The sequence below is a fragment of the Mus caroli genome, unplaced genomic scaffold (assembly GCF_978045245.1).
Source record: "Mus caroli unplaced genomic scaffold, Mus_caroli_1 scaffold_18, whole genome shotgun sequence".
Classification (NCBI taxonomy): domain Eukaryota; kingdom Metazoa; phylum Chordata; class Mammalia; order Rodentia; family Muridae; genus Mus; species Mus caroli.
In genome coordinates, this window is record NW_028227273.1 from 37559760 (window position 1) to 37585557 (window position 25798).

Consider the following 25798-nt stretch of genomic DNA (forward strand, 5'->3'; position numbering starts at 1 on the left):
ATCAAGCTGGTCTCCTTTAAGCAAAGGAAGCCCTGCAGTTCAGAGTCTGAAACAATGCCTGACCCATCCCTTCCTGTGGTCTCTGCTACTCTAAACCTTCCATTCATTGCCTTATATAGAGTTTCCTGTTCTCCCTAAGGTGACTTATCTTGAAGGTCAGCCTGACAGGGCCTAGATTCACCAGACCTCTGGGCATGTCTGTGTGGGAGTTTCTACATTGAGTTAACTGACAGGAGAAGCCCCCACCACCACCAACCTGCCCAGAATATGGATGGCAACATCCCATGGACTGAAGTTCTGAACTGAATAGAAAAAAGAGAAAGCAAGCCAAATACCCAGCATTCATCTCTATGATGGCTAGTTTTACATCAACTTGACACAAACTAGTGGAAAGAGGGAACCATAATTAAAAAAAAAAAAAATGTTCCCATCAGCTTGGCCCGTGGGGCACTGTCTTGCTTGGTGATTGATATGGGAGAACACTGCCCACTGTGGGTGGTTCCATCCCTAGGATTGTTGGTCCTCCATTCTACAAGAAATCAGGCTGAGCAAGCGCCATGGGCAGCAAGCCAGTAAGCAGTGATCCTCCACGGCCTCCGCTTCAGCTCTTACCTCCTTGATTCCTGCCTTGAGCCCAGTGATGGAGCATATGGCCCAAGTGTAGGCTGAAACAAACTCTTTCCTCCCCAAGGTGCTTTGGGCCATGGTGTTTTCTCCACAGCAATAGAAACCCTAAGACACAGTCTGCTCCCTGAGTGTGGATGCGATTCGACCAGCTGCCTCGTGCTCCTGCCACCGTGCCTTCCCCACTAGAGCGGACAGGTCTCTCCAAGAGCAAGCTGAAGAAACCCTCTTTCTCCACCAAGTTGTTTTTGTTAGGGACTTTATCACACAGTGCTGCAACGCGTAAGCCCCCTGCCTCAAGGGTGTGTTAAGAAGCCGGTAGGAGCCTGCAAAGAAGACAGTGTCCTTGGATAGAGAGAAAAAGTCTGCTACACAGCATGAAAGATGGGAGAATAGGAAGCAGTCAAAGCACTGGGGCTATGTTAATGTGGAGGATCACAGAACGACAAAATGGAAAGAGACACCCAACCTCTTGACTATGGCAGGTGACACACTAAAAAAGGACAGCATAGGGAGAAGATGGCCATTTCTGACAAAGGGGAAGCTAGGTAACACAAAAACCCTAGAAATGCTTTTTTTTTTAACTGCTGAGGGGTCACCCAGATGCTTGCCACAAAGCTTGACAACTTGAGTTCAACCCCCATGACCCTCATGTTGGAAAGTGAGAACCGGCGTATGCAAGCTGTCCTCCAGCCTTCACACTGCACCACCCCGGTGCATGGGCACACCAGAAAAAAACATTTTCAAACCAGTAAACTCTCACAAAAATATTGGAAAACCCCAAAGCTAAAAATAAAGTTGGGAACAAGGGTAGAGCAGCCAGCCAGCACAAGTTAACTCTTGATAGCTGCACTGAGCTTGGCATGCAAGGTGACTGCACTGTCCAGTCATGTGCACAGGTGGAGTGGGTCCCTGCACTGCGGCTACTTGCGCCACATTTCATGTGGCCACTCAACAAGCATGGACAGTGTCTCCACCCTCCAGTGTCCTAGAGTTCAGGGATTTCTCGAGGCTGGCCAGTGAGGCCCTAGGATCCTCCTGCCTTTCTCTCTCTCTCCAGTTGTTGGGGTCACAAGCACAGACAGACTCGGCTTTCAGAGGCTGCTGAGAAATCATACCAAGGCCTGAATGTGGTGTGGAGGGCACTTCTCAAGCAGTCGTCTCCCCAGTTCCTATCGTGGGGCATTTTCTGAAGCTATTGTGCAGATGCAAATCAAAACTACATTTAGGTGCCATCTGACCCCAGTCATTATGGCCGTTGCCAAGAAAAAGCACAACCGAAATTCTGGAGAGGTTTGGGTGAACAAAAGACCCTGTGAGGTTGCAAACTCTTGATAAAAGCTAAGCTAGAATTCTACTCCTCAACCAAAACTGGGGTAAGATGTCATTAGGGGCTGGGAGATGGCTAAGTCGGCATGAGCTTGCTTTCAAGCATAGGGACTTGAGTTTGATTCCCAGCACCCATATAAGGCGAACAAGGTGACACTTACAACCCTAGCCCAGGGAGGCAGAGACAGGGGGTTCCTGAGAACTCACTGGCAGCTAGCAGAGCCTCTTCTCAGTGGAAAATAATGTTTCAAAACTCAAGGTAGAGAGGGACTGCTGAGATGGCACTTGCCACCAAGCCTGACAACATGAGCTCAAGCCCTGATACCTATACTGTGGAAAGAAAGAACTACCTCCAACAAATTGTCATTGTCCCCACATGCATGCTGTGGCACACACGCCTTCCCACACATAATAAATAAATAATAAATAAATAAATAAATAAATAAATAAATAATTTTTTTTGATTTCTTGAAAATACCTATAATCAGCCTGCAGCCTCCACGTGTGGACACATCGGTAAATGCCCACGTACATGTCCACAAATAACAAAAATTAACACAAGTAACGTTACAGTTCAATGGTAGGGATGGACGTTAGTACCATGTGGGGACCAGGAGATCTGTCCTGAGGTAGCTAGATTTTATTTCAACATATTTTATTTAGTCAGCATATCCACATGATACCAACAAACCTGGGTTCGTTTTGCAGAACTATCAACAACAGCCAGAACACCAAATCAACTAAGGTGTCCATGGATGAAGAAACTATGATAGACACACGCAGTGAAACATAATTTAGCCACTAAAAGGATAGATAGCATCCTGTCATCTACAATGTAGACAAACTGGAGGATGTTACATTACGTGAAATAAGTCAGACGCAGGAAGACAAATGCCACAGCTTCTAAAGCACACGTTAGAGCTAAAAGTGCCGGCCACAAATAAGAACAGAAAGGAAAGGTACAAAGGGAGGGAGAAGGAAGGGGGAACAAAGTAAGGGAGGGAAGAGGAGTGGAGGAAAGTGAAAGTCGGTAGAAAACAGTAGTTCAATAAAAGGTGCTTGTAGAATGTACACTTTTGTATGGTAAATGATAAGACAGCCTTGGCAAGCCCAGGTCAGAAAGGGTGTGGTCAGAGTGGGAGGGGCCCAGGTCAGAAAGGGTGTGGTCAGAGTGGGAGTGACCCAGGTTAAAGGGGAGGGGCCCAGGTCATAGTGGGAGAGATCATGGAGGGCTGATCAAGTCTGAGGGGATGTGGTCAGGGAGGGAGGAACCCACGTCAAAGGGGCGTGGTCATGAAGGGAGGAGTTACTTAATGCTGATGGCGAACTCCGCTGTATCTTTCACCCTCTGCCGCACTAGGTAGGTCCCATCAGAACGGTTGGTGAGGATGCCCTCAGCGCCTGCTCGTTCCATAGGGCCCGCATACCTGCCAGGACACACCTGAGTCAGTCATGACAAGGGGTACAGGGTTGGGTTGAAGTTCAGGCTTCTGAGGATCCCTGGAATTTTGTCATTTGCTTTGATGACCATCTTCTGAGCTCACTTTAGAAACTAGTCTCTGTGAGCACGAGGGTAGAGTGAGGTGTCAGCCTCAAATACAAAGATTAAGGGCAGGGCTAGCAGGAGGGCTCAGCAGGTAAAGGAGCTTGCTGCCAAGCCTGGGGACTTGAGTTCAATCCCTGGGAACCACTAGATAGAAAGAGAGCCAATTCCTGCAAGTTTTTCTCTGTCCTACACACACACACACACACATGCACATGCACACATGAACATACACATACATGTGCACATACACAGGTACACATGCATATACACAGGCACACACACATGCATGCACACATACAAAGTATAAAAACATTTAAGGGAAGCTCTGAAATAAATCAGTAGTATTTTAATGCAATGTTTAAAAAAAAGCAGAACAATTAAAAGCCAACTAAAAAAAGGAATGAGGCCTACGCTCAGCCACAGCGAGGCTTCAGGAACACCATGCTCACACAGTGGGTCCTCAAGGACACCATGCTCACACAGTGAGGCTTTAAGGATGCCAAGGCCAGTGTAAAAACCAGACACCAAAGGCCACACAGTGTGCGACTCCATGTGAGAAATGTCCACAGCACCACAGCAGGAGAGGAGAAGAGAGGAGGGGAGGGGAGGGGAGGGGAGGGGAGGGGAGGGGAGGGGAGGGGAGGGGAGGGGAGGGGAGGGGAGGGGAGAGAGAGAGAGAGAGAGAGAGAGAGAGAGAGAGAGAGAGAGAGAGAGAGAGAGAGAGAGAGATTGAGAGCAGAGCAGATTCATGGGTGCTGAGACTGGTCAGGAGAATCCTGCTTAGAGGAATAGGACTTGTGATGGGTGGAATGTTCTAGAACTACAGATGATGACTGCACTCCATTCTGAGTGCATCAAAACATAGTGAATATAAATGTAAATATGATTGTAATATAATATATTGTGATGTGATGCATTTATGTCTCCTTTAAATTTCTTTATTATTGCTGACTTAGATGTAGAGTGTGGCTTTTTGTAAAAAGTGAAAAGAAGTAAACTGGAAAAATTTTCCTTTTGTTTTATAATTTTTGTCTGTATAAACTTATATAGCTACTTTGTTTGTGGGTTCTTCCTGGGTTCTTCTTTCATCATCTCCTAACAGCATCTTCTCTGGCTCAGCTGGGCTTCTCCTAGCTCAGCTGTCACCAGCTGTCCTCTCAGTCTGCAAGCCCAATTCACTTTCAACCATTTTCTACGTTCACTCTTCCAAATCTCTCTTCTAATCTTTTCCCAGCCCTGCTCAATCTTCTTTCTTCTTCTCTGTCTCCTGGACCTGACTTCTCCTACTCCTTTCTCACTGTTCCTCCACTGACTCAGCCTCTGCAGGCTTTTATTATCTTCTCCTGTTCCCAGAAGAGCCAACTGCCACAAAAAAAAACATTTCATACTACAGTGGAGACTGGCAGTCAGTTCTCTCCTCCCACCAGAGAAATAAAGACTTGTTTTATTCCTTGAACTCAGGTCCTGGGACTTAGCAACAAGTGTTTTTATCCACTGAGTTGTTCACCAGTCATGTCTCTCTCCTTACACAATACGTGCTGAAGTATCCATATTTATATGTGTGAGTACATGTTGACTTTGTTATGATGATATGTATATACATATTTTGTATATGAACAGCATCACCATCACCTTCAACAGCATCACCATCATCACCATCACCACACTGCCCTCAACACCACCACTACTGCTGTTGCTATCACTCTCGCCACCATCATATTCATCACAATCATACTTTCCTCTCTACAGTTAACACCATCACCACTATAGCCAACACCACCACCACCATCACCACATTTACTACCATCACCACCACCATAACACCATCACCTCCATCACACCATTATCCATCACTGTTACCATCACAACCATTACCACGATCATTATCAGCAACACTATCATCAACAACAACAACAGCATCACCATCACCACCATCATCACCACCACAACCACCACCATCATGATTGTCACTGTGACCTTCATAATTGCCTAGAATCAGGAACCTTCCTTTCCCCTGTCCTTCCCCAACAGCTCTTAGCCCAGGATAAACCCAGAAGTGTTTAGGATCCAAATCATGAACTACTGATCAATCTGAAAGCCTCCACGTTTAGCCTGAGCTCTCCCTTAGCCCACCCACTCCGCCACAGACACCCATTTTAAAGAAAGGAAACATGATTGTACTCACCAGAGATGCACAGACAGGTCCTGAGGAGGGCCCTGGGAACACAGACAAAAACCCAAACTCAGAGATGATGTCCTTGCCGTGAAGACTTCAGGGACACCCACACACATCCACTCCACTAACATTTGCTGAATTGGTTCCACGTTCCAAGTATGTGCAACTCATGGGAGAAACAACTCTAGAGCCCCGTTTCCCTGTGTGTTTCCATCATATTATATATAGTTATATATATTAACCTCAAGCCACGTATGATGACTAGCTTTCCAACATGACCCAAACTACAATCACCTTTGAAGAGAGTGAGGACTGCGTAGATCAGGCACCCAGTGGGTGTGTCTGTGGGGATCATTCCCTAGGCAGGAGGTCCTGAATTTTTTTTTTTTTTTTAGAATTAATTTTTTTGGTCCTGAACTTTTTAAGAGGGTAAACTGAGCTGAGCACAAGCAAGTGAGCAGGTGACAGTGCAGGCATCATTTCTCTCTACTCTTGACTGTCAGTGTGACATGAGCAGCCATCTGAAGTTCCTGCCTTGATTTCCCTACAATGATGGGCTATAACCATAAGCTAACATGGCATAAGCTGACACAGACTCTTTTCTCCCCGAAGCTGATTTCTGTCTGGGTATTTTATCCCAGCAACAGAAATGAAGCTAGAACACCAAGGATGGTGTTTGTTTACTTCAAGAAAGGACACAAGTCTACACAATGCAACCAATAAAGTGGCACATGTATAGACAATGAGCGAGTAGGAGCAAGAAGGCCTGGAGGGAAGAGTGGGAGCACGAATGAGGAGGAGGAAGGAGGAGGAAGGAAGGAGGCAGGGATCAGTGAACACAGTCAAGGGACATCACACGCATGTATTGACAACAGCCTTCTGGAGTCCACAGCTGGGTGTGATGAGTACTCACTACTTAAAACTATATTTAAAAAGATTTCCTGACTTGTGCAAATGATACAAATTATTGCTTGCAGGGACACTAGGTAGGCAGTTGGCCCATGGACACATGAATGGCTATGGAGACAGAGAAAGGGGACTGCTTTCCAGGCAAGGTGTGCACCTCTCAACTGCATTGTCAAGCCTGAATGATGTATTTTTGTCATCATTTAGAATTTGTTGGCAATGATGGGGATGAGATTTGGGACCTAGTACATAAAAGCAAGCACCCTACCCCCTAACTATGCCTCAGCTCCTCACTGACAGATCCTAGACAGGGCTCCACCCCTAACCACAACCCCAGACCCTCATTGGGGGATTCTAAGCAGAGCATAGCCACACCCCTGACCACAGCCTAGACCTTGAGATAACCAATCATTACTACCCAATCTGGAAGGAATGATGGAGTTTGAAACTCACAATGAAATTTGACACTGGAGATACTTAAATTCAGAGTGAGGGCCTATAAATGTAACCTGAAAATAAAGGGGAACCGTTTGGGAAGAGGATAGGAAACAGTAGGAAGAGGGGGGAGGGAGGACAGTTGGGGGAGTTAACAATGTGAGCACAGAACAATGATAGAGACATATAAAACTGTCATCATGAAGCCCATTGTTTCAATATTAAGTAAAAGTTAATTTAGGGCCAGCAAGAGGGTTGGTGAATAGAGGTTCTCACACCACCTCTGAGCTCACGAGTCTAATACCCAGTGTAGAGGTTCTCACACCACCTCTGAGCTCACGAGTCTAATACCCAGTGTAGAGGTTCTCACACCACCTCTGAGCTCATGAGTCTAATACCCAGTGAGAAGGGGAGACCTAGCTACCACAAGTTGTCCTCTGGCCTCCACACATACAGGCCCTGGGATACACACTCAACACAAACAGAATAAATAAGCAAGCAGAGAGTAATGGAAAAGAATCTAAAGGTAAATTAAAAATGCTGAAATCAGTGGGTGCAGCCCTGGTAGATGAACCTAGCTCCAGCCAATGGCCTCGTACCCATGAGTGTATGACAGCACAACTTAGACTCTGGATCATTTTATAAAAGAAAAAATAAAAAGAACACAAAGTCTGTAGGGGTGAAAGTGGATCTGAGAGGAACTAGGGGGTGAATGGTGAATAAATATGATCAAAATGTATTTTATGTATGTAGGAAATTCTCCAAGACTTGTATTTATCAGAGAGAGAGAGAGAGAGATAATTATGAAATTATGAACAGGGAGCCACTGGGGAGGAAACAACAGATCTGTCTGTCAGGAGGAGCATGGTGAGGAAGAAGGAGGCCATGATGCCTTCACACGATTCAGCTCAGTGTTTGAGAAAGAAGCTAGGGACTGGCCCAGCTTCTAAGCATCTGCTCCATCCCACAGGACACCCCAGGGGAAATGCAAGTTGTTTCACAGAAAAAGCAAGAGGTTTCTACATCAGCAGTCACATGCTGACTAAAGGTGGCACAGAGAAGCAGATAAGGTCTTGGTTTGGCAAGAAGTGACCTGCCACGATAAACAGGACAGGGAGGGGCTAAGACACATGAATGATCCACGACTCATTCTCACCTCCCTGATTGGCCCAGTCTACTAGGGCTCTATCTGAACCCTTGACCCTTTCAGAATTGAGGCACTTACGTGGACATAGGGATGTACTCTGTTACAGGGAAACCAGCCGACTTCATTTGTAGCAGTATTCCTTCCCTAAAGAGGCAGGAGACAAAACATAATCAGAATGGTGTGTGTGTATGTGTGTGTGTGTGTGTGTGTGAGAGAGAGAGAGAGAGAGAGAGAGAGAGAACCTGCTCACTTGCACGTGTGTAGCCATTTCTTTCAATGGATACTTGGATAGTATTATTCATTCATCTCTCATTCAACATGAGGAACCTGGGACATGTTTCAAAGGTAGAGTCCCAACCTAGAATTCCCAGTAAGGGGTTGAGAATGTAGCTCAGGGTTAGAGCCCCCACCTAGAATCCCTCATTGAGGGTCTGGGGACATGTTTATGGGTGGAGCCCCTGACTAGAATGCCCCACTGGGAGGTTGGAGGCATGGCTCATGGATGGCGTTCCTGCCTAGAATCTCTCAGTGAGAGTCTAGGATGTTACTCAACATATAGCTGCTTAGCACCCTTGAATCCCTGAGATTCATACCCAGAACCACAAAAAAAGTAAAATAAAATCTAACCTACAGAAGAAAAGACATTGTGGTAGCTATAGCGCTACCAAGGAGTACCAGGTTCCCAGGAAGGTGACCATCCCCAGACATCTCCATTCACATACCTTTCCCACAGGGGCCAACTCCAGAACCTCTTGAGACTATGACCCCACTCCCTCAGATTCCCTGCACCCATGACCTTGACCTGAGCCCATAATCATGACCTTATTTACTCTCGTACTCCTCAGGAAGCAACTCAAGAGCCTCATGAGGTAGTGCTCTGACCGCTCTGACCCCTTCATGCCATTTGTATCCAGAACTCCACACGCATGCCTTGCCTCTGGCTCCTGCAGCCAGTGTCCATACCTCCCACCAGTTGTGCTCAGCCTCTGCCTTAGTGAGCTCCACAATGTCCCCAGGGTTGAGCCGTAAAAATGGCCCAAAGGCTCCAGGTGGAGGAGGGATCCCATAGTATTCCTGAAACACTTCCATCTTAGGCAGACCTGGAAGGTGGAAGGAGATGAAACAACATGGTCGGTAGAACACTCAACGCTGTGTCTTTAAACCCAACAAGAAAAAGATAGATAATACCAAGTGGTGATGATGGTGAGGAGAAACTAGAACACAAGTTGGACAGCATCTACTGAAGATAAGGGTATCTACCCTGGTTCCCAGCAATACCATTGTAGTGTAAACACTGAGGAAAATGAAAATACACCGTTGCCTAGAGGTAAAGCCCCTGCCTAGAATTCCCCAGTGAGGAGTTAGGGGTGTGGCCAGGGGTGGAGCCGCTGTCTAGAATCCCCCATTGAGAGGTTGGGGGCGTGGTCAGGGGTGGGGCCTCCTCCCTCTTCTTGAGTTTCGTGCAGTTGCCTCCCTCATAGCACTCTGCACACTCACCCAATTCATTCCTTTTCTTGTCCTGGGCCCTTCGATGGAGCTTGTCCTGGAGGGAGGGATGAAGAAAGTAGGCATAGACATAGTCACGCTATTCCCAGGCAGGAGATTCCTTAGCCCTTCACTGTCCCTGTCCAGCCAGGGATGACGGTGCTCATTCCTGGGGTCTTCTGGTTCCTCTCTCATGAGCCTCTGTGATTTCCCAAGTACAGAATGAAATCAGATCTTACCTTCTTCATGGTTCCTGCGAAATCTATGGAAGGGAAAAGTTCGTTCAGAAGGAAACTCCCCTACAGAGAAGCTAGCCCACTTCCCTACATTATCCTAGAAATACCTTGCCCATGACGACCACAGGGAGGCACTCTCCCCAGACACTCCTTGTGTGCAGGTGCCCGGCACCTGTAACAGCGATATCCCTGGTAGAATGTGCCTCTGCAATGGAGGAGAGATAAAGGAGAGACATGGAGAGTTACTGGCACCCTAAACACCAATATATGTCCTTTGAAAGAAAGCCAAGGCCAAATTTTGTGATGTACACCTGCAATTCCATCATTGAAAGGATGAAGCAAATACTGCATCCAAGCTTAGCCTGGGCTTCTGAGGGAGACACTATCTAAAAGGAGGAAGAGGAGAAAGAGGCGGGAAGAGGAGAGGAAGAAGGGAAGCAGAGGAAGAGGAGAAGGGAGAGGTTTAGAAGAGGGGTAATGGGTCACAGTAGGGCCTCCCGCCTCTCAAGCAGAGAGGATAGGCCAAGCAAGTTCGAGGCTCAAGATCGCCCAGATACGCACCTGAGTAACATCTGGCAGGCCTTGCAGGAAGTGGTCTCCTCAAAGGAGAACATCTGAAAATCATGCCCATTGGCTGTAGCATTCTCTGGGTAAATGTTGGAGCTGGGGAGAGAATTTGAAATGAAAGAATCAGTCCTTCATCCTGAACATGGATGAACAGCTGTCTACAGAGTAAAGTATCAAGGTATCTGGGCATCTGTCCATAGGTGCTGGAGTTGTATCCAGCTTCAGGCTATTGTGAGACAAGGTGTTGTGAGTATCAGCGGAGAGGGGAAACAGCTGGGCAGGTGCCGAAAGCAAGGAGAGGGATGGAAAGTGGTTGTTTAATGGGTGCAGGGTCTCCTTTGAGGGTGATGAGAGGGTTTTGAGCTAAGATGAGAGGGTTTTAATTACACGTTTCAGATGCGTTAAATGCCACGGAATTGTAGCTGTGAGATGTTTGGGGTTAGTTATATAATTTTCACATCAACAGAACGAAGGGCAGTGGAGGAGAAGAGAGAGGAGGAAGAGAAGGAGGAGGAGGAGGACATTGGGTAGAAAGAGAGAGGTAAAGAGAGAGAAACAGAGAAGTGGGGGGGGGGGGGGCATGGAGGAAGGCCAGAAGAAGGGAAGAAGAAAAAGCAGGAAATGAAGAAAAATGTGGGAAGAAATGTGAGGACACAGTCTTTGGTTTTAATTTTGGGGATTTTGGAGGTGGGGTAGGGAGGTGTTTGGTTTGGGTTTTTTGGTTTCGAGTTTTTGGGTTTGTATTTTTGGTTTGGGGCCTTTTTGGGTTTTGTTGTATGTTTTGTTGTTGTTGTTGTTGTTGTTGTTGTCTTTTTGTTTTTAGTTTGTTGCTGTTTTTGTTTGCTTTAGGTTTTTTATTTTTATCTTTTAGGGGTTTTATTTTTGTTTTGAGTTTATTGCTGCTGATGTTTTTGTGAAGTGAGAATCAAACCAAATAACAGGAAAAGGAGGCTCACATGGCCATTTCGAACTGTTCCATCCACTTCTTCTTCAGCTCCCGAGTCTTGAAGAACAGCTCATAGCCCTGGGCGCCTTGATCCTCAATCAGAAGGAACATGTGGCTCCACTGTGTATGGAAAAACATATCACAAATGGATCCCCTGCAGTAGGCAGGATCACATCCCACCTGTCCTTCATCCCTCAGAGTAATAAACTACTCTTGCCCAGGGCACATACATGGGTGTGTTCAAACAAGACTGTCTAGACCATCCAAACACACATCAGCAAGTCCAAAAGTCAGTGAGGAACTGAGTTCAAACCCCAGAACCTACATTAAAAATATCAAGAGTGATGTCATGTGCTTATAATTCTAGAGCTGGGGAAGCAGACACACGGGAGACTCTGGGCCTCCCTGGTCAGCCAGTCTAGCCTAAATGACAAGCCCCAGGCTCAGTGAGAGACTCTGTCTCCAAAATAATAATAATAATAATACAATAAAATAATAATAAAAATTTTAAAAGATGGATGGTCCTTGAAGAATGACACCTGAGGTTGCCTCTGGACTCTAACTCACACAAGAATTTTTCAATGAGATTGAGAAGATTGGAGGACAAGTCTTTAAATTCTCTCTCTTTCTCTCTCCCTCTCTCTCTCCCCACATTCAGGCACCCCAAGGTCCTTAAACTCTCTCTCTCTCTCTCTCTCTTCCACATGCAGGCAACCCCCGAGACCCGGTGGCAGAGTCCCACCTTCTTGTTGTCTCGCTCCCCGGAGGAGTCATCTCGAACTTGGAAGCTGTGCAAGTTCACCGAGGCTTTGAGGTCGTAAGAGTCCCCGCGGCGTTTACAGATGAGCAGTGCTTTGTCCAGCAGGAAGGCATACCTGCGAGCCTCCAAGTCAGGGGCCCAAATCTAACCCCTCCAGTCCCCCTGCCATCTCCTAGGCCTCTGCCTGCTCTGCGGTGGGTTCGCATCCTAACCTTAACCAACTTACTAAGCTCATCTGTGCATCCTATCTTGATCCAAGTTGGTCCTGTCCAACTTTGCTCAACCACACATCCATCAAGCTGCTCCCCAAGCCTAGGATGACTTTGCCCACAAGTCCGTTCCGGAAGCTAGCCCCACCAAGAATCCTTCTGGTATATCTTGGCTCCACTCACCTTTCTGTCTAGGGTGTAGCCACGCCCCCCTGGCTAGACTGCACCTCAGATCCAAGTTTACCTGCCTGTCTAAAAACTTGGCTTTAGCTGGGCATGGGGTCAGTCGCCCGTTTATCCCAGCACTCAGGAGGAAGAGACAGGTGTATCTCTTTTGAGTTCAAGACCAGCCTAGTACACACACTCTCTCAAAACTAAGAGATGATACCCCCACATAGATTCACCTCAAATCTATATTGAACCTGCCCACCTACCTGCCTATGTAGAAATCAGGCCCAACCTACTGCCCAAGCCTTCCCCCAGACTCACTTGACTCTCCTCCACCTTCTGCCTAAGCACTGGCCCTGCCTACAACTTCTCCTCCCTTGTCCATTGGCTCTACCCACCTGTCCGTCTTTGAGCGACGCTCCACTGAGGTAATCTTGAGTTCACCATCAATCTTGGGCCGGCCATAGTTAGCCAGAGACTGGTCCTGCACGGTAGGCAGAATGGTGTCTAGCTACAGATTCCCCTGGAAGAGGACCGGCACCCTGCCCATAGGTCCACACCCTTGGCCCACCCAGCTCCACCCCTCACCAGGTTCTCAATGGACAGCTGAAAGTTTGTGATCTGCCGTAGGGTTTCATTGTCCCTCTTGACCTCGTTCACGCACTGTGCCAGGTCCTGTGAGTGGGGAAATGGTAACAAGCTTTCTTGCCTACCCCCCGCCCCCCAGACCAATCCCTTCCACAACCAAGGGTAAAAGATCAGCCGGCTAGTAGAGGCAGAGAGGTTGCTGCCAGCATGGGTACCCAATCTGCAGCACCCGCTCACTCACCCTCATGGCATCCAGGGCCAACCGCAGGTTCTCCTTCTCTGTAGCATCCTGTGTGTGTTTCACTAGCTCCTGTGAGCACCAAGGTGTTAGAATTAACCTGGGCCGATCCCGATCCCCCAGAACTTCCAACTGATGCTGACCCACTAGGTCCTCCTAGACACTGGGGCATAACCCAATAGCTGATGTACCCAACCTCTCAAAGCCAGCCTTCCCCACCCTCTGGGGCCTTAGAATCTAGGCCCAGCCCAGATTCTGTAATGATTCATTTTAATTGTCATGTTGACACAGTCGAAAATCACCTAGAAAGAGAGTCTCAGTGAGGGACTCTCGAGATCAGGTTAGCCTGTGCGCACGTGTGTTTATGGGGGATTGTCTTAATTGCGTTCGTAGAGGTGGGAAGACCCACTCCTGGTGAGTGGCATCAGTCCCCGGGTTTGGATCCTGGACCTGTGTAAGTGGAGATTTAGCCAAGCAAGACTGAGCAAGCGTGCGTTCAGTTGGCTCTGCGCTTTATGGGTGTGACTAGCTGCTTCTTTCCTGCCTTTCCTGCCTTGACTTCCCAGGCACGCACTTTCTCCCTTATAGTTGCTTTTGCCTGTATGTTTTTACTGCAGCAACAAAATTTAGACTAGGGTGTCACCCAGCCACACCCAAGGGGACCCAGCCGTGTGCTGGCACCTGGAGGAGGAGGTGATACTTCAGCACCCGCTGCATAGGCACCATCAGCAGATCCCGCAGGGTGAATCGGCCATTGTTAGCTCTTTGAGAACATTCCTGGCAGGGTGGAAAATAGGAGCATCATGGAAACACATAGGCACAGAGCAGGAGGAGGGCAGGAGGCAGGGGAGGAGGGGTAAATGGATTTGACTAAGGACAAGGGCTCAGTCTGTGAGGTGCTTACCATACCGGCATGAGGAACTGAATTCCATCCCCAGAACCCACAGCCAAACAAAACAAAACAAATAAAAACCACCACGCATGTTGGTGCAAGCAGGCAGTTGCGAGCTCAGCACTCAGGAGGCAAAGGCAGGTTGACCCCTGGTGATCACATGGTCACTGGCTGGCCAGCCTAATCAAATGAGCAAGCCTCCAGTCCCAGGGAGAGACCCTGTCTAACAAACAAGGTGGAGGAGCTGATGACGGGGCTCAGCAGGTAAAGAGGCTCGTCAAACCTGACAACTGAGTCCAGTCCCTGGTGCCCTCACAGACACACTGTGGCATGTGAACACAGAGAAAGCAGATAGATGATTGATAGATAGATAGATAGATAGATAGATAGATAGATAGATAGATAGATGTAAAAAAGGGAATGAAGAGGTGGCTATGTAGTTAAGGGCACCAGCTGCTTTTGCAGAGGACCTGGGTTCGATCCCCAGCACCCACAAGGTGGTTCACAACCATCCTTAACTTCAGTTCAAAGAGATCTGATGCCCTGTTCTGGCATCCACAGGCACTGCTCAAACGCAGTGTACAGATATATACACACAGGCAAAACTCCCACAAAAAATAAAATTAAATTAAAAAGAAAGGTGGAATGTGATAGATAGAGGAAGACACACTGTGTAGATTTTTGGCCATGCGTACGCACACATACACATGCATGCATGGACCATGGATGGGCACATACAAGCTTGCACATACCCCACACACAAAAGATTGTAAATGGCAAAATAAACCCAACTCCATCTTCCCTGTGCTCCCCAGGACGCATAAAGCAGAGGGAGGGTCCCACGAGGGTGGCACAGTCCCACCTCCAGCTTCATCTGCACATCCTCCCGTGCCGTGGCCACTTGATCCAAGTGCTTGCTGGCTGACTCCACCTGACTGCAATAACGGCCGTAAACCAGGAACCTGTGGGCCAGGGTGGGATACCACGGAAGGGTGATTGTGAAGTCAGGAATATCTAAACACCCATTCTGGCCTCATTCAGCCCAAATGCATAACCCCAGCCACCGTCTCCCCTTCTGTAACACAGGCCTGGCAACAATACCTCCCAGAGGTCTAACATAATTGTTAATGGTTGAGTGCAGAATACAGCCTGTGACCAATGGTTGTTGACTTCACAATTATTGAGCGTCAACTGTGTGCCAGCCCTTTGCTATGTACCTTATACAATGGTTTATTCAGTCCTCACTGTGTCCCTGAACATGCCAGTTCATAGATGAGAAAACAGTAGCTTCCCAGTGACACACACGGAAGTAAAAATCAAAGGAGAGCTGGGAAAGCCAGCTCTGAGGGCATGGCTCAGTGTGGTCAGGGGTGGAGGCCCACCTAGAATCCCCCAGTGAGAGGCTGGAGGTATGGTCAGGGGTGGAGGCCCTGCCTGGAATCCCCCAGTAAGGGGCTAGGGGCGTGGTCAGAGTGGAGCCCCCCCTAGAATTCCCCAAGTCCTGGATTTATTCAGCCTCTGACTCTCATCCAATGAAGAACCCTGCCCAGTAGTCTCTAATGCCTCTCAGTGTCCCACTCAGTCAGGCATGTCTCACCTCTCCTTGTACTTGATGAAGACCTGATACAGTGTTGTTGCTCCCGGGCCAGCCAGGGCATCCTTCAGTTCCTTTAAGAAGTGGGTGTGCACAGAAAACAGCTCCTACCCCAAGGGAAAAAGGGAAAACAGAGATGCGGCTGGGGCTGTAGCCTGGGCACGAACATGGACATGGACACAGACACAGGCACGGACACAGACACAGATAGAACAGAACAGCAGAGAAAGAGGTCATACACATGTCCCAGGGCAAGTGACAGTCACAGATTATCCTCTTGGAAAAGACAAAGACATCCTAGAACCTTCTAGCTCACCTCAATATTGACAAAGATGGTCTCCATGTCTTGAGGCTTAAGGAATCGCTGCAGGGGCTTCATGAAGTGCTGAGGAGATCCAAAGGAAGGTAAGACAGAAGAAGATCCTCCATCTAGGTCACCCAAAGAGACAGAAACAAGGACGAGTGGGGGAGGGGGGACACACCAACAGAAAGGGGCTAGGAAACAGATGCAGAGAGAGACAATGACAACACAGACAGAAATGGCAAGGAAGAGACAGTCGAACTGATTGAAGGACAGACAGAGTGATGGAGACATAAACAGAGATAGTTACAAAATGACACAGATACCAACATAGAAATAGAAATAGAGGCAGACACACAGAGACAGACAGACAGACACACAGACAGATGCACAGAAACACAGAAATAGAGACAGGCAAATACAAAGAATTAGAAATTGAGACAGACAGAGACAGAGCAAAAGAAGAGGAGACCTAGGCATGGTGGCACATGCCCGCCATCTCAGTGCTAGAGTGTCTGAGGCAAGGGCATCATTAGTGTAAGATCAGCCAGGCTACATAGTGAGGATGTCTCAAAAACAAAAAACAAAACAAAACAAAAAACAAACAAAAAGGAGGGATGAGGAGATGGCTCCATGCTGTTGATCTTGCAGGGTACCCAGTTCAATTCCCAACACCCATATGGTGGTTCTCGAGCTCCACAACTCCAGTTCTAGTGGATCTGGTGCCCTCCGCTAACCTCCCAAGCTGCCACATGCTCACAAGTTTCACATACATATATGCAGGTAAAACACTCACACTTAAAATAAGATTAATAAATTCAAGTGCTTAAATTAAAGAAAAACCAAGAGAAAGGGGATGTGCATTAAAAAAAATCACATTCAACTGTTCCAAATCAGAGTTATCACTAATAGCACAAAGTGGGTGCCATCAAATACCAACCAGTAGATGATAGACCAAGTATGGTTCATCTATTTGCTAGAACATTGCCCAGCAATGAGCAGGCTCCAACACACATGGAGAGACCGCAAGGATATTGTGCTAGGTGAGAGAACCAAACCCGTGAGACCATGCAGGGTGGGGCTTCTCAGCAGGAAATGTGCAGAATGGGGGAGTCCAGAGACATAAAGTGGGTGCATGGGTCCTGGCAGATGGGGAAAATGGGGAGCCTACAGATTACAGTTAAGGTATACCACGTGTCCATTGAGAACAGTAGCATGCAGTATAACTAAACAGTGGCAATGGCTGCCCACCGTTGGATTTAACAACTGACTGAGTGGGTCGTTTAGTGTATTTATCCATCTCTACTAAGCTAAATTTTTTTGGGTTTTTTGTTTTGTTTGGGTTTTTTGTTTTGTTTTGTTTTGTTTTTTAAACAATGAAGCCAGGAGTCGTGGCACATGTTTGCCATCCCAGCTCTCAGGAAGCTGAGGTAGAAAGATTATGAGTTTAAGGGCAGCCTGGGGGCTACATAGGAAGGCCTCCTAGGAGGAGGCAGGGAGGAGATGCCCCTGGCAGGACCCAGGCTGGCAGGACCCAGGGGTGTGACACACCTGCTGGATGGAGCCCAGTGTGTCTGTATACTTCTCCTCGGTCTGCTGGATCTCTCGCAGGCAGCAGCAGCGCTTATCGTACTCCGTCATCTTGGGCTGTGAGCAGAGACCATAGAGGCTGGTGAAGCTCCCTGCAGCCATCTCTACCCTTCCCACCTGCCCCGCCCTTCCCAGACCCACTCACTGGCGTGGGCACCGACTCCAAGCGCATTAGATCCTCGTAGATCTCGTCCCCCTCTGCCTCCTCATTTTCCACGCAGTCATAAAGGTCCTCATCTTCCTCTGCAGTGTCACTAGGGGACAGATTCAGGCCATGTCCCAAGCCAGAGACCCATCAGAAACTTTCAGAATGAAGAATAAGTCCACAATGCCACCCCTCCCCCCAAGTCTTGCAATGTGTCCCCCTAAACTCCAGGACAGATCTATGTTCTGTCAGACGCTGGGACAGATCTGTGTCCCTTCAGACTCCAGGACAGATTGGAGCCCTCTCAGACCACACAACAGATGCATGTCTCTCAGGCTCCAGTCTCCACTGTGTCTCACAAGCTGCACCCATCAGGTCCTAATACTCACTCAATCTGGTCTGAAAGGCCACTGTAAATATCTTCGTCGTTCAGAGCGCTGTCCTCTGTTGGGAAGGGCCTGGGGAACCAGATGGGCATAAGCAGGGCTGTGGGACAGTGGGTAGTATCTTCAAGAATGGGCCAGCCTCACTGTCTTGGCTCTACTCACATGATTCCTTTGTTCTGGGCAATGGGTGTCCATGACAGAGCAGACAGGGTGTAGATGACCTGTGATAAGGATCATAATTGCTCAAAACTCCCTTCCATACCCACTCCTCAGGCTACCAGCACCTGAAGCTATCCCTTGATGTTAGACATGCCCACCAGACTTTGAGGAGCATAACCCAGCATCTTCTATACATGCCTGCACCCCAGACAATGTCTCCCCACTATCAGGTCCACACAATCACTCAGGCAAGACAAGGCAATAACTTGTTATGCAGGAAAGATGAGGGATCAGAGGGGCAGAACCACACAGCACCAGCCAAGGTCACACAGAAAGTAGGTGAACAGACCCTTGAACTTGTTCCCCATGCCCCAAGCTCACAAGCAGGAAACTCCCTAGTAGTCTATGGGCACATGCACAGGCAGACCCTCAGGCACGCGCGCGCACTCACGCATACTAGTCAGTACTAGAAATAAATCAAAGTCCAGTCTTTGGGCACTGGGAATCCAGCTCACCTTTCCAAAGTCCTGCACATCGAAGAGGTCAAAAGCCTCAAAGAGTTCACTGCGCTTGAGGCCGAACTTCTCACAGCAAGTAGACAGGAAGGTTCGAATGTTCTTAAGACAAAGGAACTATGGGAAAGAGGAATGAGGCTGGGGATACAATATGGTGTGTGTCATACACACACATACACACGCACACACATACACACGCGCGCACACATACACACACATACACACATATAACAAGCATGCACACACATACACACACACACACACAATACATACACACACATACGCATACACACACCCAAATACACACACACACATACACACACCCAAATACACACACACACATACACACACGCACACATACACACACACATACACACACGCACACACACATACACACACACGCACACACACAGGCAAACCAGAAAACACAGATATAAAAAATAAATATATGTGTAAATAAAAACAAAATAGGGCTGGCAGGATGGCTCTTCAGCTGAAGGTGCGTGCTGTGTAAGCCTGAGTTCAAACCCCAGAACCCACACAAAGATGGACAAGGAGAAGACTCCACAAAGTTGTCCTTTCACCTCTACATGGGAGCTGTGGCGCATGCATGTACAGTCACACCCACAATAATAATGATAACTAACAAAAACTGTGCTCGCCTTGTGCTGGCCTTGAATTCACTGTGCAACCCCTGCTAGGCACTGAACTTGTATAATCCTCCTGCCTCCAGGTAATAATGAATGCTGGGATGTGTCACCCACCATACCCAGCTAGGAAATGTTATGCTTTTATTATACAGCAGCTGTGGGTGCCTACACAGGATCAAGCCAGCTGACCTTGGCATAGACTGGTAGATGTCCTAGGCCCCACCCTTGCTAAGGAGCTCTTGGCAGCACATAGGTTTGAGAGTAGGAGATTCATGCCTTGCTGAGGGTATGGTCATCAGTAGGGTTTCAGAGCTCCAGTGGGTGCCCCACACATTAGCAGCACTAACAGGGTATAATGAATTATCTAAAATGACACAAACTTGGGAGAAAGTGTGTTAGATGGGACATAGGAGAAGTGGGAGGGGTGGATGGAGGTGTAAGCATATGCCATTTTATCTATGTATAAAGGCCACAAGAAGCAGGGCTAGAGAGATGGGTCATGAGTAAGAGCACTTGTTGACCTTATAGAGGACCCTGGTTTTGTTCCTAGCACCCACATGGTGGCTCACAACCATCCATAGCCCAGTTATGGGGAACCCAATATCCTCCATGACGTCAGGCATGTTCACAATACACAGACAGACAAACACACAAGACACTCGGTCACATAAAACAAAACAGTTTTTTGTTTTTTTGTTTTTTTGTTTTTTTTTTTTTTTGCTTCTGTTTTTCTGAGACAGGGTTTCTCTGTTTAACAGCCCTGGCTATATTGGAACTTACTTTGTAGACAAGGCTGGCCTTGAACTCACAGAGATCCACCTGCCTCTGTCTCTGCCTCCCGAGTGCTGGGATTAAAGGCAGGCACCAGCATGCTTGGCTAACATTTTTTCTTTTTTTTTTCTTTTCTTTTTTTTATTAGGTATTTTCCTCATTTACATTTCCAATGCTATCCCAAAAATCCCCCATACCCTCCCCCCCACTCCCCTACCCACCCACTCCCACTTTTTGGCCCTGGCGTTCCCCTGTACTGGGGCATATAAAGTTTGCAAGTCCAATGGGCCTCTCTTTCCAGTGATGGCCGACTAGGCCATCTTTTGATACATATGCAGCTAGAGTCAAGAGCTCCAGGGTACTGGTTAGTTCATAATGTTGTTCTACCTATAGGGTTGCAGGTCCCTTTAGCTCCTTGGGTATTTTCTCTAGCTCCTCCATTGGGGGCCTTGTGTTCCATCCAATAGCTGACTGTGAGCGTCCACTCTGTGTTTGCTAGACCCCGGCGTAGTCTCACTAGAGACAGCTATATCAGGGTCCTATCAGCAAAATCTTGCTAGTGTATGCAATGACATTTTTTCAATATCAAGAATAAAATAAACCTTTTAAAAGAAAACTGGGCTGGGTTTTTTTCTTCATTTTTTATACTTCTTTTTCTTCTTAATATTAATGTTTCCTTATTCTTGAGAATTTCATTCATGTATACAATGAAAATATATTGGTGTTCACCCTGTCTACCCTCCCAAGTCTCCCTCAACATGGTCCCCTCACAAACTCATTTCCTTCTTGGTTTTTATAGCCCACTCAGTGCAGTTTGTGCCACACGCGTACACATGGGTGTGGGGTTTTCACTGGAACATGGGAATCCCACCAGTAGCCACACCCTCTGCAAAGAATGATTTCCATCCCTACAAACGGTGTGCTGTCACTAGCTCCTCAGAGAGGGTGGAGCCTAACACCATCTACCCACCAGTCCATGCTGGTGAATTGCTGCCTTGACCCACAGCTGTGGTCAATTCATGACTATGTCATGTCCAGAAGACAAGCCATTCCCAGCATCCCTCCTGGCGTTCTTTCTGCCTCCTCTTCTGAGCCATCCTTTGAGCCTTGGAGTGGGGAAAGATGTATTTCAACCATTCCAAGACTGAACTATAAACTCAATGCAATTTATACTAAAACCATTTTTTGAAAATTATTGGACTTGTCACATGATTTATTAAAATTGGATAGCAAGTCATAGAAGTATAAAAATTAAGCAAGATGTTCTGACAATTAAAAAAAATCATGTAAGACTGCTGGCCTTGCAAGATATTGAAAATTATCAGAAATCTTGTGTTTGTATGTATGTGCAGGTATGCTATGTGTGCGAGCTGAGACCAATTTGACATTGAATGTCTTCCCCAATCACTCTCCAGTTTATCCAGTCTCTCAGTGAGCCACAGCTCCCTAATTAGCCTAGGCTGTCTGGCTAACTCCCCTTCCAGTGCTGGGAATTGCAGGTATATTTCCACCTTTTATGTGAGTGCTGGGGATTCAAACCCAGTTCCTCAGATCAGCATTTGACCAACTGTGGCATCTCTTCTGTCCTGGAGAATTATCATAAATCTACAGCTATTCCAACAGTGTGATAATGGCCACCAGCCCCTATGCTGACCATCATAGGGCCCAGCTCCCAGTGTCCGTGAAGAAAATGCAGTAGTCTCTCTTGTAGCCACTCCCATGCCGAGGCAGCTTGCTGCACATGACTGAGTATTGGTGGAAGTATTGATAACTGGGCGCTGCGGCCTTGCGAGTTCTCTTTGACTTCTTGCATCACTTAACCACAGCCATGGGGTAAGGCTGCCCGATCAGTGCTGCGGAGGAGATCTGAGGTTCTGCATGGCTGAACCACCTTGAGAAGTGGATCTTCAAATGGCTTACCCAATGACCATCAAGTGCCTCATCTAACATTTGGCTGTGACCTCAAGAGAAACCTCAAGGGTGAACTGCCCCGCTAAGCCACTTCAGAATTATTGAGCCAAAGAGCCTTATCAGAATCATACTTACCAAGCTATAGAATTATTTATAAGCAGGTAAGCGGAAATAATACAAATACAGGGAGAGCTTGTCTACAGTATCTGGTAATGCAGTGATAGAGCCATTCAAAGAGCTTGACCTGGTGTGAGCCCTCAGTATCTGGAGATTATTGTCATCACAGTCATGATCACCATCATCATCACCACCGTCACCACTACCATCACTGTCACCATCAATACCATCATCACCATTATCACCTTCTCCATTCCCATCAATCACACGCATCACCATGATGTGCACAGTTCTCCACCAACCTACATGTTCCAGTGTCTAAGTCTCTACTAATAAATGCATGGTCTTGATCATACCATGTCATAACTGTCTGAAGTGACAATGGGGCCTCAGTGAACTCACCAGTCACATGAGGGGAGCCTCTAGGGACTCCCCTGTCTCCGAGTCCCATCTCATCACAGGACTGTCTCACTTCCCCTCCTGGCTTTCCACTGGGTTCTAGGAAACGAAGCTCCAGTCTGCACACTAGCCTGCACACTTTCTCCTTCGAACCATCTCTCTACAGTCCTTCTTTCTGTTTGTGAGGCAGATTCTCATACAGCCCAGGATGGCCTCAAGTTCACTGTACAGCCAAGGATAAGAAAGTATTCTTGGTTTGCTGGGCATGACAGGAGTCATCCAGGTTGGGTGGGTGCTGTGGCTGGTACCCAGGACTCTGTGCACACTGGACAAATGTTCTTCCCATTGGGGCACAGCCCCAGATTTAAACTATTTTTTTTTCAGCTATCTTGGATTGTCAGCCAAATAGAGTTCTGTCTCCATGTATACAGCCTCAGCACCATCAACTCCCCACAGACAACTGGTCCATTTGTGACAGTCATCAACCCTACAAGACACTCCACCATTACCTAAGGCCACGGGTCACTCAAGGGCTCGCTCTTCCATGTGGACCACTATTTAAAGACCTGGGGCTGGGGTGGAGCTCAAGAGAAGTTGTTATGTTGACTGAGTGGAGAGTCTCATGAGGACTTGTGGGGATTTGTAGGCAGCTAACAGCTTCCAGGGAAGGGAGAGGCATTTTCTTCAGTGTTGCAGCCACTGGTACATGACCCCTCACCCCGACTCCTGTCACAAACTCTAATTCAACTCACTGGGTCAAAAAAAAAAAAAACCCCAACAACAACACAGAAAAGACAAGGGAGTAGAGAGGCCATGATCAAAATACATATGTACACAGACCAAACTGCCAAAAAAAAAATATGCTCCAATTTCTAAGTTATTGAAGGAGGTCTGGGAGGCAACTCAATTGCTAAAGCAAGGCCCTGGGTTCAATGCTTAAACCCACGAGAATGTCCAGGGGTGCTGACACTGTCTAGTGATTCATCTCACAGAGGAGTCAAATTTGGTTTCCATCCCATATCACACACACTTGTGAGTCCAACTCAGGAGGATCCAATGCCCTCTTCTGGCCTCCTCAGGCATCTGCACCTACCCACACACACACACACACACACACAATATAATAGTAATAATAAACACATGCACAAATGCATACAAATACACACATGCACACAAATTTCACTTTACACAAGTGAAAGACAAAATGGCTAAACAAAGGACTTCTATCTGACAGGTGGGAAAACTGAGGCTTGTCACGGGGCTATCACCTGCCAGAGTCACACATGTAAAAGCAGGAGTGTGGAGAAACACACAGAACCCAGCCCCACCCCTGCTCTACCCTAGCTCCTGAACCACATTGAGCCACCACAGCTCCCTCCCCCAGGCCTCACGGGGACATAATAGGGACCAGCATATCAAAGAAATTATATACACCATTATATACACCACTCAGAAGTCCTGTGGGCCCTAGACAGGCAGACAGGGCTGGCAGACCAACACCAGAGGTGATGTCTGGCCTTAGGTCTGTGTGGCCTAAGAAAGGAAATCCCCCTCCTAACCTCAGAGAATCAGCTGAGCTTTGAGACTGCCTTCCCTCAAGTCACATGACCCTTCCAAAAGGAGTATGATTCATAACCCCTTCCACCGCTTCAGAGTAGCTAGTTAGAGAGCTGGGCTCCTTCAGAAAGCACAGTGACTGTGGTTAGACCACCAGAAGAACTTCCTGGAGCCGTAAGGCATGTGAAAAGATGATGAAGGACAGGAAGCCACTCACTGTAGGAGGCACGTGGAAGGAGAATTCTTCCTTGTTTTGTGGGGGACAACCCCTCTGCTTCCCTTATCCTCCGGGACGAAAGAAGGCCATGGCTCTAGACAAGCAACAAGGCTTTAGGCAAATCAGGAGCCAGGCACTGTGATCAAGCCGGAAGTTGGCTTTTGGTGCCTATGCCCAAAATAGAGAGAATTCTGTTCAAGGAAGTAGCAGTAAGGACAGTGGCCTTTCTTGGGGGCTGGGAGAAAGCGGTCCAGACTCAACACAAATTCTGCCTTCTGTGCTTTCCACACCCACAACCCAAAACCAGGAGATGGCCGGAAACAGGAAATGCCTGTTACCAGGCCTGGCTGGGGAAGATAGACAAGGGGTAGAGGCATGGCTCTCTGCCTTCCTTCAGCCCTGTAATCTTTCAGACTCCAGCTGGCTCACTGAGGCTTCCCAGAGAGGGTGGTCGTGCTGCTCATCCGGTCCAGAGCTTTGAATTGAGGAGCTGACGACCCAACTCTTCAGCATGAGTCTAAAGCATTCTGGGAGTCAGTCTTCCTCTTCTCTCCCTGTCACCTCACACCCCAGTACCCAGCTGAAACTGGTAAACAGGGGGACCTTGGAGAGGTCATCCTGTCTCGGGCTCTCCAACCAAAAATCAGAAATGAAATCCCAGTGTGGTGGAATATACCTGTAATCTCTGCGCTCAGGAAGAGGAGACAGAGCAAAGGATGGCTAAACTCTGAGGTAAGCATGGACTACAGAGTGAGTTCCAGGTTGTCCAGGGAACCACAGTGAGACCCTGTGTCAAAAACGGGGGTGGGAAACAGGGGTGAGGGGAGAAGATAGTGGAAGAGAGAGAAGGCAGAGGGAGGGGAGAAGAGGGTGTTGTGTAGCAATTTCCCTTAAGAAGAAACCTTCCACCTTGGAAGGAAGCTCATTAAGACATAGGATGTGCTAAGGGGAGGTGAAACATCCTAGCCTACAGAAAAGCCTGTGAAGCTCAGGAAACAACAGGAGATATGTAGGAAGTTCCTGAAACAGACCAGATTCCCTCTAAGCTCTGCCCTCCCCAAGCACAAGCTGTAAGGACTACTGGTGACCACTCTCAAGACAAGCTGAACTGCCCAGAAGAGGTTCAGACAGGACAAGGCTCCTAGAAGAGACAACTGTCCACCTTTCAGAGCTGCCTGAAGGCAGCTTTCCTGAGTCGCCCACCATTCATGCCAGGCTTTGGTGATACAGCTAT

General features: G+C 47.7%; 1 protein-coding gene across 1 annotated transcript in view; it reads right to left on the reverse strand.

The window, feature by feature from the left end:
- The window catches only part of Vav1 (vav guanine nucleotide exchange factor 1), a 49890-nt gene that overhangs the window by 12707 nt on the left and 11385 nt on the right, over positions 1-25798 (reverse strand). The window contains exons 2-23 of the mRNA XM_021185850.3: positions 18943-19059; positions 18431-18489; positions 18272-18340; positions 17883-17991; positions 17699-17794; positions 16163-16231; positions 15850-15953; positions 15115-15214; positions 14042-14137; positions 13364-13432; positions 13123-13209; positions 12933-13018; positions 12140-12272; positions 11408-11517; positions 10446-10547; positions 9992-10089; positions 9888-9910; positions 9661-9706; positions 9127-9263; positions 8242-8307; positions 5685-5716; positions 3264-3380 (exon numbers count right to left, since the gene is read on the reverse strand). Coding sequence (XP_021041509.1) covers positions 3264-3380; positions 5685-5716; positions 8242-8307; positions 9127-9263; positions 9661-9706; positions 9888-9910; positions 9992-10089; positions 10446-10547; positions 11408-11517; positions 12140-12272; positions 12933-13018; positions 13123-13209; positions 13364-13432; positions 14042-14137; positions 15115-15214; positions 15850-15953; positions 16163-16231; positions 17699-17794; positions 17883-17991; positions 18272-18340; positions 18431-18489; positions 18943-19059 — 1925 coding nt within the window. The remainder of the gene's footprint in view (positions 1-3263; positions 3381-5684; positions 5717-8241; positions 8308-9126; positions 9264-9660; positions 9707-9887; positions 9911-9991; positions 10090-10445; positions 10548-11407; positions 11518-12139; positions 12273-12932; positions 13019-13122; positions 13210-13363; positions 13433-14041; positions 14138-15114; positions 15215-15849; positions 15954-16162; positions 16232-17698; positions 17795-17882; positions 17992-18271; positions 18341-18430; positions 18490-18942; positions 19060-25798) is intronic.